Below are 16,671 nucleotides of genomic sequence, written 5' to 3'. Positions count from 1 at the left end.
AGGGTTCGTGCATCTTCATCTGACATCACGAATTGAACAAAACAGTCGAATCGCGCATTTGACTGAAAATAGTAATTACTATTATCAGTCGCTAGTTTTTTGACTATCGACTGTTTTCACTCGATAGTTCCCAACGCTAGTATTTATTCTACAGATTTTAACACTGTCGTGGACTATAATTTTTTACATTGATTTGTGTATCACCGATCTTAAACAGATAACTATTTTATTTACCTTTATACCATGTGAGTTTATTTGTTATTCGCTTATCTCTGAGATAAATAGTGTCAGAATATTCCGAGAAATCTTAGCATGATTTTTTTTAAAATGATAATGCATTAAGTGATTTGGAATATATAAATAACGATGACTTAAACCGAACTAGTTATATCGATTGGAGAACATTTAAATTCTTTCTTGTTGGTTTTTTTTTCGGGAGATTATACCTGGTGTTTCAGCATCTGGCGAAGTTCCAAAATCGATGGCCTAAAGTCTGTTGTGCGATGGAGACTCAATCATCGCGCGCCTTATTGCTCGCCGGATTGATATTGAAATTGACAAGAAAATAATAAATTAGGGTCGTCGAAGATGTAGGTTTCGTCATAGTAGGTTGTGTCAGATGTTTAGAATACATTTAATACATTTGCGTAAGATTTTAATATTGTAGATCGTTATAGAGCCAGATCAAATAAACGGCGGAAAAATATTCATGATTTTCTGTTGGCAAGAATAACGTCACAATTCAAAAAACCTAACTTTTCATTATAATAAGATTAGGTTTATTTTTAAACCCATGGTGTGAAATATAAATTACATTTAATAAAACAATACAAAATAATCTAACATCTTAAATAAACAACAAATAGGGATAAAATAATTGATATAACAACTAGTTACACAATAAATGGCAAAATAAGTAAAGCAAATAAGCATGCGATATCTTGATGTCAAGGTAGTCGAGTGGTGAAAACATAATGAAAACGTACCTGAGCAACCAATTGTCAATGGCAAGAGTGAAATTAAAAATATACTTTAAATATAGCGGGATAGGGATCGGTGATTATTACGATAGTTACTTCTAATGCCAGGTAATATTGAAGGATGACATCACTGACAGTTAAAATACTGGCAGCTAAATATACTCGGAGCTTATGCTGGACAAATATGCTGGGAGATCATAATAATGATAAGTAATAGTATTGATAAATAAATGTGTCGCCAAATATGGATGATATTAATAATCTCAATAAAAGACGTTGACAATGGTAGGCAATAACAATGATAGAATAACCAGGATGGTTAACAACAATCTTAGTCCATAGTAGTCAGTAAGATTGACGGACAATCATAATACAACAAGCAATAACGGTAACTGATAACAATGATAAACTATCCTAGGATGAAGTATGACATATGCACACGGTACAAAGGCCAGGTAACGCACGACGTACCAGCTTTTTTATGTCCTAACATTAACAATAACGGACGTGCAATGAGATCATGGATGGATTAAGCTAAAAACTCAAATAAACAAATAAGGAATACTCTGTTTCTATTGTGCACTCACTTCTCCAACTCTGATGAACGTGCAGTGCGTACAAGGGAAAAAACCAAAGGCCACACGCTAGATACGCTGCCATCAAGAGACGGCAGAAACCACTATCGGTGGCGTTTATGTAGGCTTCAAGTTATCCATAAATCACACCTTAGTAACTCTGGCCACTTTGGCGTTAGTTTATGGTTTATAATATAGTTATAATTTATATTTACAATTGAAATCATAAAACTATTATATTTAATTTATTATAATTTATAAATAAGTATTTATTAGTAGTAACTATAATTTATATATAAATATGGTAATTAATAGAGAATAATCAATTGAATATAGTAAATGAATACTAATAAATATATAATAATAAATAGATTATAATGGAGACTTAATAAATAATAAATGGGGTCGGCTTGGTGGCGCAGTGGTAAAGGCGATAGGACGGTCCTCCTACTGTTGCGATAGCCGCGGGTTCGAATCCTACTGGGGCATGGTCGTAAATTTATGTTTGTGATTGTTTAAAATGTGTGAATGTTTTAGGTAAGAGTGTAAAATCCGACCAGGAAAATGATCCCAGTCACGCCAGTAACCTGGCTGGGTTAGACCGGTCTTCTGGGATGATTTCTAAAGTTGGTCACTCGCCAGTCGGTAGGCTTAATGCTGAGAATCGTGGTTCGGAGCCCACGTTAAACTGTAGGTTCAGTCCAGATAAACTCATAGTTGGTAAAAGGAGACTTAGACTTAGACCCAGTGTTCTATTCTGAAATATCCTTGTCTCATCTAAATACACAAATTGAAATAATAAGTCCTCCTTACTTTCATTATATATTATTTATTATTATTTCATTATTTCATTATTTCATTATATATATATCATATTATATCCTTTTAAAAGCCATGCCTAGATGTTTCCTTAGACCTCTTCGTGGGTTACCGTCACACCATTGAAATCCTATGACGGACATCCCACAAAGAGCTGCATATACCTAAGTTTTCTATTTGTACTTTCCAGACTAATAGTTTCTTCTGATATAATTGTATAAAATTGTCTGATAGAGCTAACATTAAGGTGATCTTGTTTCATCATCAGTTTCCTATGATGATGTTTTCTTTTCAGTGCATCCAAGATTATATTGTTAGTTATTTTTTGAGATTTTAGTGACTATACCCATACTGCAGCTGCAAGACGCTAAAATATTTTCAATAAAAACTGCAGAAATTTAGTATTAAACAGTATAGTTATCAATGCTTTCCTCTCCGACGTATTTTACTATCAAGGAGCCTCCGTTATTTCGTTCCCGGTCTAAGTAACTGATTAGGGAGGCAATCTGTTTATGATTATCTAATGCCATTTTCAACCAGAGTAATATTAAACATTGACTTTAAATGTTTTAATACAAACAAAGCCCTAATGTTTTGAAGAATTTTGCAGACGCTTGACAACCTGGTAACTTTTGTAGGCTGATTTCGTTACGTTTTTTAAACTAAAATACTTTTAAAAAGAATAACATAAGTAGAGCACATGATCTAAAACTGTGAAAAACTTACGGAACGTTTAGGTGTTTAAATCTAAAATTACGATTCGAATGCTTTAATAAAATGTAGCATAAACTAATCAGTAAAAACAAAATTAAAGAAATAATATCGTTAAAGCGCAGAAGCTTTTGCGTATAACTTCAGTTCAAAGTTAATTTTAGAGCTTCTGTTATTAATCTATTAGGTGAAATGGATTCAACGAGCTGTGATTAATGGAATGGAAATAAAGAAAAGTGGAAAGTTTTACGAAAATATGCCGCTAATATATTAAATGTGTTAGGAGGTAACGTAAGTTTTATTTTTAGAATTTCGAGGAATAAATATTTTCCCACTGAGAATAAACAAAACGTTTTGAAGATGCTTTCTCGGGAATGTTTGGCATCCGTTTGGTTCTGGTTCTGTCAAGTTTGGTGATGAACACATGCTTTGCGTAGGTTATGTTGATCTACATTTAAAACCGTAGCTAGCAATTTGAATTATCTCAGGCCTGCTAATTTTTTTAGTCTGTTCAATTCACCACTTCTATTAGCATTTCTGTATTTTTTTAAAATTTAAAAATCACTTGCTACACATATGAAAACTAGTCGTTCGCTGTCATGATGTTTTTGTCGCCTTAACCTCCGGGTAGCGACACTGTTGCCGATAACAATTTATCGAATTATTCAAAAATCATCATAATATCAATAATAATAAAAGAATATTTGCTGATTAATTACTATCAAATTTCATTCAAAATTATTTTAAGAAATAAAGAATCCATTAAATTATATTTATTTTTTAACCGACTTCGAAAAAGGAGGAGGTTCTATGTTCGCCGATTTCTCCGTCAATTATGGACCGATTTTCAAAATTCTTTTTGTATTCGAAAGAGTACACTTCCGAGGTGGTCCCATTGGAACCCAGTTAGGATCAGATGGGGGAAGGGGGGATATCGGGGGAAAACCTCAAATTTCAAAGGTACGTTCAATGTTTTCACCTAAAAACACTCGTGTATAATGTTAATCCTGAAATGATGTGACGAAAAATCGGAAGTAGTTCAGTGTAAAAGCCAGTTTGCTTTTTAAGCAGTAACCCTACCATATGAGAAGTCGTAGAAACATGGTAGGCAACTGTTTCTGTGGTGTAATAGTTAAAACGTTACGCCCACACGCGGAGGTCGCGGGTACGATTCCCAACAGAGCAGTAACTTTCTTTTTTCTAGTTTGGTTGGAACATTTGTCAAATCACCTAGATTAGGTAGCGGGCCCCAGTGCCTGAAACATTCCTCATTTTCAATCATTGTTTCTTTATTCCCATTTTTCTTCATACGGGCTGTAATTTTATTTAGGTTATCCAATAACTGCATAATTTATTGAGTAAATATCTAATACTGAAAAAAGTAAAAATCAATACAAAAATAATAATATAGTTTTATGTCATAAACACAAAATTAAAACGGAACAAAACAAATCTAATTTAATATAACTGTTTGGGCACGGTACCGACTTCAAACTGATCTTTTCGTAATATGGAATAAGATGTAATGTTATGAATTATAATGTAACACTCTTTCTTTACAAAAAAAAATCTTTAAAAAACATAAAAAGAATGCCACTTGACATCTAGATAACTTTGGATAAGTCTTTGAGGGCATAACGTAATGCGAACCAAATTATTCGGCCATCTGTTTTTCTAACTACCTGACCGGTAAACGAGCGAGACGAGTTGGTTTGTTTTTACCCTCACGGTCAATCTGTATCGGCGTTCAACCAGTCGTCTCTTTCTTGAATAAATCAGTTTTTAAGTAAAATAATAGTTTTTTTTGTTTCAAACCCTTTCGTAAAATATAACTCATATACAAATTTCTTTCTTTTATCAGTATTATATTTTCTTGGTGACGAAAGAACCAGCAATAATTTTACTAATGATGTAACAGCTTCCAGCGTTCAATATATTTCAAGATTATTATAAATGTCACATATTAGGATGGACATTGTCATGTTTTTCTTGATAATGTAATGTTGAATATCTAGTTCAAACTCATATAAGTTGAGTTTTGTTGTGTGCTACCACACACCAAGACCTTCGCGCCAGGCCTTCAAGCTTATGATTGGGATTGTCATAGTGATAGTTTTTAGTGCTTTTGCGCTTGAAGCTTCCAATTATATATTAGTGGTAGCTTCTAGGGAGTAGGCATGTTCTTGTTAAATTTGCTAACAATCTTCATCCAACAGCTCTCAACAATCCCGCGCCTTCAAGCTTCTTTCAAAATTGGTTTAATATTCAGTAACCCTAAGGCTAGCAAAAGGTCACTCAATTCCGCTTGATCCCGTCAACATAATAATATTTTGCTTCACGCACTGGATCAGCTCCCGGTCTGCGAAGTTTGTGCTGGGCTCTTCTACTATATAGTATTCATTATTGTGAAACCTATATGCTCAACTAGTTACTTATTCCAGTTTTCCTTTTTAGAACAAAATAAATCTTGAAACATCTTGATTTGTTTCGTCATAAGGCCAATTTATAGACTAGGTGATATATATTCGTGGCATTTTTCAACTTTTTTTCACCACAATTTCGAAATTCTTCAGTATCTTCAACATATAAAATATTATATATTGTCACGAACACATAAATTAAGCTTATAATCTATAAATATTAGATGTGAATTGAAATGTATTGTGTGTTGCCTCCAAACATATTTTTTGTTATCAGCAAAGGAATATTTAGTAAAAAAAATCAATAAATATCAAAAGATATTTTGATGCAACTATTTTTATTATTGTTATTACGATTTTTAAACAAACGCTTACATACTAGTTTAGATATATTCAGCTATATTTTACTAATAATGAACCATCAAATATTCTAATAAAAATAAACTTTGCTTAGGTATTTAGTTTCTCGCTCTTCGTTTATATCATTATGCATATATTTGTATTCTATAATAAAATCCTCGATGATATTGTGACGTCAGCCTTACGACAACATAAGTATAACCAACTCCTCCACTAAAAATCGCAGCAGTCGAATAAAAACCATCGGAATAATAATTGGTAACTCTTATGGCGTGAATTGTCCTCCCTATGATGAAATACCTTTGGTATATGACATAGCCTGGGGATCGGTTTGCATAGGCGAACTATAAGAGAAAATATTTTTTGATTTAGGGTACTACGCTGACCATTATTATTTTACTTGATCGGCTCTTAGATAGTCGCCTGCTCTTATGTATCCGAAATTTGGGCTTCCATAGTAGGAATAGGTCTTGGTTAGTTGGGAAACAGAGCTATTTTCGTTTTTTATAGTAAAGTACTCGCTAGAAAAATAAAATTATTTTAGAATGTATGGTACTAAATCCTACATGATTGACAAATAGCACTTATTATTCCGATGCATAAAAAAAGAGATAAAAAGAACCGTAATAATTATAGAAGAATTACTATTTTGTGTGCACCCATGCTATACGATCAAATTATAAAAATCACCAAAAATCAGTAGCAGATAAGTCGCTAAAATGATCGCAGAGCAGTTTCCGAAAGGGAAAAAATGTACAAGACCATATATTTAAGTATGAGACAAATAGTATAAAAAGCTCAGTCCCAAAAAAAAAACAAATATATAGTCTATTCAAAGTTTATTTGTATATGCGTCATCAAGATGATTAATGTATTTCCTGTCGCAATTTATAAATTCGTTTTAGAATCAGGCAATATTTTCCTTCTCATTTTATTCTAGTTATAAAGAGACACAATAATGTCTGATTAGTTCGAACACGTAAACGAACGGGCCTGTCAAAGTCGTCCAGTTGTCAGACGTATGCAAAGTTCCTGAAAGTTCTTGGTTATGATTCTAACCTATAAACTATTGTGACTATATAATTAACTTTAGTTTTTAGATATAGTATAATGTGAAAGTAATTTTATTTAGATTAGACTTTTGTTGTATACCAAAGCCAAACTGAACTAGAACTGAGAGTTGATGTGGCAACATTGCAACGTTATGACGTCACAACTTTCGAGAACGCATATACAAATAAACTTTGAATAGACCATACGAAGCTTTTATTGATTTAGAGTTAGAAGAGAGAGTAAGAATAATTCAAGCAGTATTTAAGATAAATACCAATGCCGTTATTGCAGACACCATCAAATAAAAACCTTCAAAACTAAGACAAGGCAGAAGTTAGATCAGAAATCCTACCCTATGTATAATATTAATGGATGAAATTATTTTTAAAATTCCAACATACAAAAGCTACCTACAGAAAATTTTAAACAGATGGAACATTATACTAAGATAGTGTACGAAGAAAAGTTATGGTGATGGGAGAGCCGGAAGAAACAAATATCCAAATTGAACGTATACGAATGGACTAACTGAATGGATTTAAGTATCTGGGTAGAGAAATCAAAATTAAGAGAAGCCAGTAGATGGAAATTAATGCCTGAATTTACTTTACTGAAAAAACTCGAATTTATACCTCATTTTAACTAGATAATTTATTAACAAAAAGTAAATATCAAGCAAAAGCAAAATAAAGCAATTTAGAGACCAACCATAATATTCTGTTATGACATGTACGTATTCTCAAAACAGATGTAAGAGACAAACAGCAGAAATGATTTTAGAAGAGTCAGTGGCGTAACAAAGATGCACAGGTTTGCGAAGTAAGTAAATAAGAAAAGACCTCAGTATTGAATCAGTGGAAGGGTAAAGAGAATGAAGGCAGGTAAAGAGAATATAGGAAACAAGATGGCGTAAATGAACCCGCGATGAATGTATCGGAGAAATAGTTCAGAAGATGGAAACAGGGAAGTAGACTGAGACATGACACAGAAAAAAATGGGAGGTATATATAACATACCTCGCGATCGATTGACTACTATCATTAAAAAGAGAGGTGTATAAATCATGGTGATATCAACAACGAATATTATTAGACTATTATGAGGCGGTTTTGCGCAAAGATATCCGGTTGAAGAAGTTAAAATTATAGTTCAATAATGTTTTTCGTAATTATCGTACTTGCCTTATTTAGCTATTTAAAATGTGGTGGCGAGATAAATTAGGAAATATACATTATTGGTTTCATTCAAGAATTCTTGATATTTTTTTAATTTGCAGTAAGTACGCGTAGATATGTAAATTAAGTGGTGATGTAGCAATAAAGTAATACATAACAAAAATAAACAATTAAAAAGGTAAATATAAAAGTATGTAGGGATGGATACGAAGAAAAGTTACACTTGTTCAGGAATTATATTTACCCCATTTTCGGGACAGTATGAGTGTATTCGTACATTACATTAAAATTGCTCAGATTCAGTTGAATGATGGCAACATTGATCGAAAATTTTCCCCTGCAGTTTAAATCCTCGATGCTAAATCCATTCTGCTATTATTCAGTTAAGACCTTATTAAGAAGTAGCGCCATATAATTCTTTAAGGTTTTATGTATGTAATTGTGCAAATTGAAGAAAACATTTATTAAAAACGAATATATGTTAGGTTATATTTTTAATTAATTAATAATCGACATAGCTTACCTGGCATTGTTAATGAATACATCGGTTTCTGCGATAGTCTTAGAAGCTGGTTGCTTTTCAATGTCTTCTCCACCTATTTGACTGATGCAGAATATGACGACCAAAATGGCCAGGACAACTGATCTCATTGATACGAGCATTCTGATGAGGACTAGTCTTAGTCGTGTTCTAGTATCTTACAAATTTCGGTTCATTTTATATGGTTTGAAAGCACTTGGTATATTTATTTTTTACTTTACATGTGATTTATAACGTTATATTTGATTTTAATTTTTATTTAAGCAGTATTTTATGGCTTTTGTATAATTTCAAGTAATTAATGTGATTAATCTTTTGGTTTTACAGTATTCCAATATTAGAACATTATCGTTATCAAGACAAAGAACAATTAAAATTTTCTCTGAAAACAAGCCGGTACTTCCTCTTTTTAACAGCGATAGGAGCGAATTTATTTGATTTGAATGAACCGTTTCGTACAATTTTAAAGGGCTTGTGACAATTTATCTGGACTGGACCTGGAAAATTGTCCTGTTCCTGACTGGACTGGCCCGCGGACAACTAAGAGATCATCCCAGAAGACATCTGGTTTTATCCAGCTTGGTTACTGGCGTGACTGGGATGATTCTCGTTGTCAGATTTTGTACCCTTACCTAATGAACTATCACAGACATAAATTTACAACCATGCCCCAAGACTAGAACCAGCTACTATCACAGCATGGTCATGTCGCCTTAACCACTGGGACAACAAAGTTAAGTGCTCAATAAAATTGGTTTATTAGATTTTCAAAACAGGTTGTTTCCTGTTGGATCGAGCTGGATATTTAAAAGTACTGTTTAGTCTCTAATAAGACACGTTTTAATAATATACTTATCATATTTATAAAAGTGAAGACTTAAAGGTCAACTGCATAAAATAATTAAATAGTTTTAAAAGTATGCCTTTTGTGTTTGAACTAGGGATGTCGGCCACCGAGAATTTTTTATTTTTTTTTGAAAAATATGGAATCCCCAGTTTGAACATATACGTAATATGTACGTACGTTATGTGTACGTAATAGATTCTGTGAATTTTACTCGTTTGTTTACAACAAAAAATTATCTACTAGCGACTATTAACTGTCTAATGCAATTTTAAGTCGTTGTCATCGCAAATCTATTTAATCTGTTATTGTTCTAAAATTTGTCCAACATTTGATAACGACTTTCCAAAAGAAATTTTCCGTTTTTTCCAGCAGATTTTTAATGTCCAATAAAACATATGATGTTTTGAGTATTTCTTTAATGACATGTACGATTTACATAGTGTATCTAAATCGTATTCATATATATGCCAAGATGTCAAGAAACTCCTTAAAAGTAAAATAAATGCCGTGTTGCTGCAAGAGATTCAATAACACCAACTAAAACGATGCCGTTCTAACCACCAAATTCTTAGGACATCATATCTTTAGCTCCTTTTTGCGGTTTAATTGGAAACTAGTAAAACAATAAATTCCTATTATTATTGCAACATCTTGAGACAGTAGAATATAAAAAGTCTTAATTTACAGTCATATCTGCTCACACACACCATCCCAAAATATTCGATGATTTCTTTGAATTAAAGGACCAATGTTTCACTCTTAATTCTAAGTTTCAGTAATTGAATCACTACAGCAATCGGATTAATAAATTAGAGAATCTATGTTAGAGTTGGGAAAATTATATTGAAAAATAGATGTGGAAAAAATCTGTAAGTATATTTTTCCATTTCCGTTTCGTTAATTTCTTAAATCAACTAGCTCGCTTCTAGAATTGCAAAAAAAAAAAGAAAAACGCTTGTTCTGTAATAATTTATGCTTTAAGATCACACTACAACTTGTTGGATCTAATTACACGATTATATGTTTTAATTTGTATTGTTGTACTGGAAATTTTCTAAGTTAGTTGAAGTGAAACTTGGAGGGAGAGAAATGGAAATTGATTTAATTTCACCTGAATGGTTTTTTTCTCAAAAATGTTTCTAAAATGTAAATATTAGCAGTGTTTTTTAAAATATTTTATAGAGTCCTTTTTACCAACTAGGATTTATCTGGAATAGACCTACTGCTTAACGTAGGCTCTGAACCATGGTCCTCGTTATTAAGCATACCAACTGGCGAGTGACCAACTTAGAGATAATCCCAGAAGACAACCTGCCTTACCTAGCCTGGTTACTGTCGTGACTGGGATCATTTTCCATGTCCGTTTTTACACTCTTGTCTTATGGATAATTACAATTATAGACAATCACAGACATACATTTATAACCATTCGAAATGAATCGAAATTCTTTACTATCGCAAATCTAGGAGGACTGTTCAGGATAGTTCTATTTGTAAAATTCATGTAATCTATTAAAGCAGTGAAAAATAATTGCATTTTTACATAATTCTTGATGCTTCAAATTCAATGAATGTCTCTAATGTTTTTATGGCACGGTATCATAAAAAATGATCAGTTGATAAACTAGAAACTTAGTTAATATATATCTATTCGAGGGAGTCCCTTTAATTAATTATATTTCTTATTTTAAATATTAACTGTTCTCTTTGCTTGAGTATAATATATAACGGACAGCAACCAAATATTTGATTAACAATTAAATTATATATATGTATGTAATATAGCGAACTGAAAAACACTTTTGATAAAAAAGATAGGAGTTTATTGGCATCATCATACCTTTTATTTTGGGTTTCGTTCCCTATTACTCTTTGGAATTTTTTTCTTATTGCAGATTCAGACAAGCCTTAGTTGATTCAAAACAAGTATGATATGTTAATATAACTATTTCAATTAAAAACGTTAAATCTGAATAGGGAAGTGATGCTCCTGTAACATTCTCCATTCATTAATTGCTTCAGTAAGTAAGTAACGGTCAGGCTTAACGCGAAACACACAGAAATAATTAAGCAATTGTTGTTTCTCAATGACTGCCTTTGAATCATATATATTAAAGTGATTAAAACTTACTATATGATCCCTATTAGTTTGTTTGATGTTATTAACGGATGTTTATGAATTAATTTGAAATATTTTTTTGCTTTTTTTAATGCTAAGAAATGCTTTGATTGACGAAATATCAGTTGTTTCGATTTTTTCAAATAAATAATCTAATGTGTCATTTGATTGTACATTTGTACAGCTGTAGCAAGTACAATACTTTTCCAAATAGCTTAAATATATAATTCCCAATTACCTTGTCAGAGTTCAATTGTAGGATTCATGTTGGCTACTTGTACTTCTTTAAATATTCAGTGTTATGGCATTCTTAACTATATATATAATATAACAGGTCAATTGAAAAGCCTCTGAGCTGATACATAGATGGCGCTATTAGAATTAAATCCATGTTTTTTAGTTAGCCCTAACCCTCAAAAGATGCGTGTATAAATTTGGCAGCTGTCGGATCATTAGTTTGTGAATTATAAAATTTTGTGTGAAGCAACTTTTGTTATTGTAAAAAAATTGATAAAAAGGAATTTCACGTGTTGATAAAATATTGATTTTTGGAGGAAAAAATACATTTAAAGTTTCCGTTTAAGGTAAAGAGTTTCCGGACACTGCCCCAGGAAAATCAAGCATCAAGGATAGGTATGCTAAGTTTAGACGTGGTGAAATGAGCAACGAAGACGGTGAAGGCACTGGATGCCCAAAGGAAGTTGTTACCGACGAAAATATTTTAAAAATCCACAAAATGATTTTGAATAATCGTAAAATGAAATTGAATGAAATGGCAGACACTCTAAAGATATCAAGTGAACGTGTACATCATATCATTCACGAATTTTGAGTATGAGAAAACCCTGTGCGAAGTGGGTGCCGCGCAGGCTCACTTTTAACCAAAAATAACGACGATTTGATGTTTCGGAGCAGTGTTTGAAGATAATTAAGCGTAATAAAGTTTTTGCGTCCATATGTGACAATGGGTGGTGAAACATGTCTCCATCATCTCACTCCCAAGTCCAATCGATAGTCATCACGATGAACCCACTCCAAATCGTGGTAAAACGCAACAGTCGATTAGCAAGGATATGGCGTCTGTATTTCGGGATACGCATGGAATAATTTTCATTGACTACCTTAAAAACAGAAGGACCATCAATAGCAACTACTACATAACGTTATTGGACCGTTTGAAAGACGAAATCGCCGAAAAACAGCCGAATTTGAAGAAAAAGAAAGTGCTACATCACCAAGACAATTGGGCTTGGAATTGCTTCCTCATTCACCGTATTCTCCAGATCTGGCCCCCAGCGACTATTCCCTGTTCTCAGATCTCAAAAGAATGCTCGCAGGGAAGAAATTTTCTTCGAATGAAGAGGTGATCGCCGAAACTGAGGCCTATTTTGAATCAAAAGAGAAGTCGTACTACAAAAATGGTATGGAAAAGTTGGAGGGTCGCTATAATCAGTGTATCAAGGGAATTTCTTGAAGGGAATTATGTTGATTAAAAAAAAACAAATTTTGCCAAAAAAATGTATTTTACTATGGTAGGCCGGGGACTTTTCGATTGACCTGTTATAATGCTGCAATCACTGGATCTTTTATAGATTATACTATTTTTGAATATAATTATATTATTCTATTATAATTATATTATTATATTATAATTATATTATTATATTTTTCTTTATATAGACTATAAAGCATAAACATAACACGAAACATAAATGATCCAGTAACTGATCTCAAACCTCTTGAAGAGCCTAGAACGGCCTCACGTCGCTAGATAAAAATAAAAATAGGCATTCTAATTAACGAGATTTATTCGACTCTATTTCAGGTATCACGCATTAAGTTATTTTCGATTCGATAGTCTTCACTTGCAGTGCACCCCTGACCTACCGCTTGGTTCAGAAAGTGTCGGGACAAAACTAATATTTTGTGTATACTAGTCTTCTGTTAGGTCAAAGTATTTTTTAGTAAATTTTTTCTACAGCTAAAACGACTTTGGATGTGGAAAAAATTTCATGTTAATTATACTTTTCCATAAAAATTATTTTCAGAACATTTCTATCTTTACTTGAACGTTATTTATTATGAATCTAAAGATGTTTTGGATTAATGTATTGTCGACAAATATAACCCCTTAAGTTTCATTATAAATAAAAGAAAAAATTGGAAAAAATTTGTTAAGACTAGAATAAAATGAAAGATTGCCAAAAAAATTGCTCAAAATTTGTTCTAACTTTTCCATTATTAATATTTTTATTAATAGCTGTCTAATCATCATTTATTTATTTGAACAAAAAAACGAACCAATAATAGAGACTCAGACTATATTAAGTAAGTTAGAATTTATGACATAATAAAACTATATATTTGGAATCACCTTTTTTTATTTTTAACGAACGTATTAACAACATAAAAAATAACGTAAACATTATTGTGAACTATAATAATAACCATGACTCCAACTTGACTTGTTAGATAAGTTATTGTTTAAAAACAATGATGGTTTAGGGGGTTTACATCGTCGTAGGATATTAAAGTCGTTATTGGACTTCATATTGAATGTTCGATGAAGAAAAGAAATGGCATAATGGACTTGAAATGTATATCAATCATGATTTAAGCCTCAAGAACCCTAAATTATGGGTCTCGAGGGAGTATTAACCTTATCTACCACCCTTGTCGATTTACTGCGGCAGCATATGCGATATTTTTATATTATTAGGGGCAGTAGCATCAATATGTTATTACGTTAAACCAGAATATAAAAATAGTATTATGGTCTGCTTTAAAAACACATTCAAACGATAATGTTGAATTACTATTTTATTTTGAATTAATTTTAAGATTTTATTTGATACCTATTAAACCTATCAACGCTTAATCGGCCTAATTAAGAAAAGTAAATTTTAATTGATTTTAATCTCTAAAACACTTACCTTTCATGAATACTTGCAACAAATATAATAATATTCAAGTATAAAATCCATTTTTAATCGACTTCGAAAAAGGAGGAGGTTCTATGTTCGGCTCTACATATTTTTTAATGTATGTTCGCCGATGTCTTCGTCAATTATGGACCGATTTTCAAAATTCTTTTTTTTTTTATTGGAAATTTGAAGTCGGTGCCGAGCCTAAACAATACAAAAATAATAATATAATTTTTTGACAAATACACAAAATTAAATTCCGATCGAAAAAAGTCGAATTTGTTCCTCGGCACTGACTTCAAAATGGTGTTTTCTGATACTCATTTAAACGTCCACTGCGTTCTGCATCATCGGTGTATCTACGACTACCTTTGAACTCGGCAAACCAACATTTTATTGTTGTTTCTGATGGAGCAGAGTCCTTTAACACTTTTCATTGCTTCGCTTGAACGATATTTTTTCCCACCAAAAAGCAGTGTAGCAAAAATAACAATAGTAGTGTCACTCTTAGCACAATAATTCACGAACCTATGAAGGTTAGTACCAACTGAATGCAATAAATTGCTAGCGCCATCTATGTATTATACCTGGGACTTTTCAGCCCATGTGTTATTTAGTATATTATTAATCCCTGAAAATTAACTTACAACTATAATATATACCACCTATTTTCAAAATTCTACTGACCATCGAGGTTAATGTATGCCAAACATCAGCAATTACGGTTGTAAAGATTTTTTTTTCTGAATCACATAAAATATATACAGACGTCGATGATTTTCTATCAGAGCGGCAAACGTTTGTTCGTTCTTTCGCCGCGTTCTTCGGCCTGCTTTTCCGCTCTATTTAGTGTCGGTCGATTATCCGTTGATGTGTCGACGTCTTTAGAGGTTCGCTGGGGCGAGTAACGTCCGAGCCGAAATAGAGCGGCTATTTTCGAAAATTTCGAAAGTCACCGGTGAGTCAGCGGCGTTTTCAATGCCTCAGGATCGTGACGCTTCCTTCTGCGAAACCCCGATGACTCGGCCGCGGTTTATTATTGAAGAGATACGTCACTTTGGAGGTCGTCGTCTCTCTTTTAATCCCTCACTAATGCCGAAAATTAAGCCTTCGATCTCGGATTAGGACTCGGTAATATTCTTTTTAGTTTTGGATTTTGTGATGTGTTTTGGGAAAGAGAATTACTGCATTAGATGAAAATATATTGAGATTAATAATCGTTATTTGATTTTTTCTTCTGAGTTGTGAGTCTCATTTTTTTAACCCCTTTAACAGTAGTTTCTCAAATACTTTGGATATTACTGAAACTGTTCGATAAGATTTTACTTCATTTTCCGGTTTTCCATGTTTCAGAATCATAACGTCTTAAGAAATTTTCGAAACATCTGAGGTATGAGTTTTATAATTCTTCACTTTCTTGGTAGATTTTTCAACACTTGTTTGATTATTAAATTATTTAAATAAAAATAACAAATATATATTACATATTATTGCTAGAGCTTTTAATGTCCATCTCCCCAAAGGTATTTTTTAAGTTTTGGTTTGTCTACATCTCCTCATTTTCTTTATTTGAAGTTAGTGAATTGAGTGAGAATTGACATTTTATATGCAGAATTAACCATAATGTAGATAAAACAAGCTTATCTAGATGGTAGCATGTTTCTTAATAAGGGTTTGTCCGATAATTTGCAATACCGTGAGAAATAAGGCGAATCAATATTATATGCTACTCGATAAACTGTTTTTGAACTCGAAGTTCTAACCGTTAAAATATGTGACCCCATTTGTCAAGTTAGATCATTAATAAACACGCAAACTTCGGTTTTATTACAACAAAATCTGCAAATTAGTTAAAACGAATTATCTTAGCTACTGTGCAATCCAAGAACGATGCTGAAAATCGGAGAAATGAAAGATTGAGCACTCACAGAAGATTAAAAAGAAAGGCTAAAGTTGAGCTGACTGGACAGATGAATTGAAACATATTATGGTGCACATGGGAGTTCGAAATTATTTGGTTATTCGAACTATTGGTTTACGGATTGAAGTCGTGTTTATGAAATCTGGATCTTATTATTCGTTTGATCTTTTTCTTGGTTAACATCCCTTTAGTAGTGTCCATTCTAAGGAGGAATATGTTTTAGGTG

The 16,671-nt window shown here is 32.3% G+C and overlaps 2 protein-coding genes across 6 annotated transcripts in view; one reads left to right on the top strand and one right to left on the bottom strand.

Annotated features, from left to right (window-relative positions):
- Positions 1-16,671, top strand: part of Mical (Molecule interacting with CasL) — a 78,824-nt gene that overhangs the window by 35,941 nt on the left and 26,212 nt on the right. The gene's annotated exons all lie outside the window — the stretch shown is intronic.
- On the bottom strand, positions 5,829-8,773 carry LOC143198550 (uncharacterized). Its single transcript, XM_076407853.1, has 3 exons — positions 8,617-8,773; positions 6,266-6,386; positions 5,829-6,209 (listed from the first exon to the last, which is right to left on the bottom strand). The coding sequence occupies exons 1-3, from the start codon at positions 8,754-8,756 to the stop codon at positions 5,991-5,993; spliced, it is 480 nt and encodes a 159-aa protein (XP_076263968.1). The 5' UTR covers positions 8,757-8,773; the 3' UTR covers positions 5,829-5,990.

This window comes from Rhynchophorus ferrugineus, unplaced genomic scaffold (genome assembly GCF_030347505.1).
Source record: "Rhynchophorus ferrugineus isolate W39M unplaced genomic scaffold, kcgeb_rfMv2 rfM6, whole genome shotgun sequence".
NCBI classification, from domain to species: domain Eukaryota; kingdom Metazoa; phylum Arthropoda; class Insecta; order Coleoptera; family Curculionidae; genus Rhynchophorus; species Rhynchophorus ferrugineus.
Note: the sequence above shows the minus strand (reverse complement) of the source record. Positions and strands in the feature narration are given on the sequence as shown.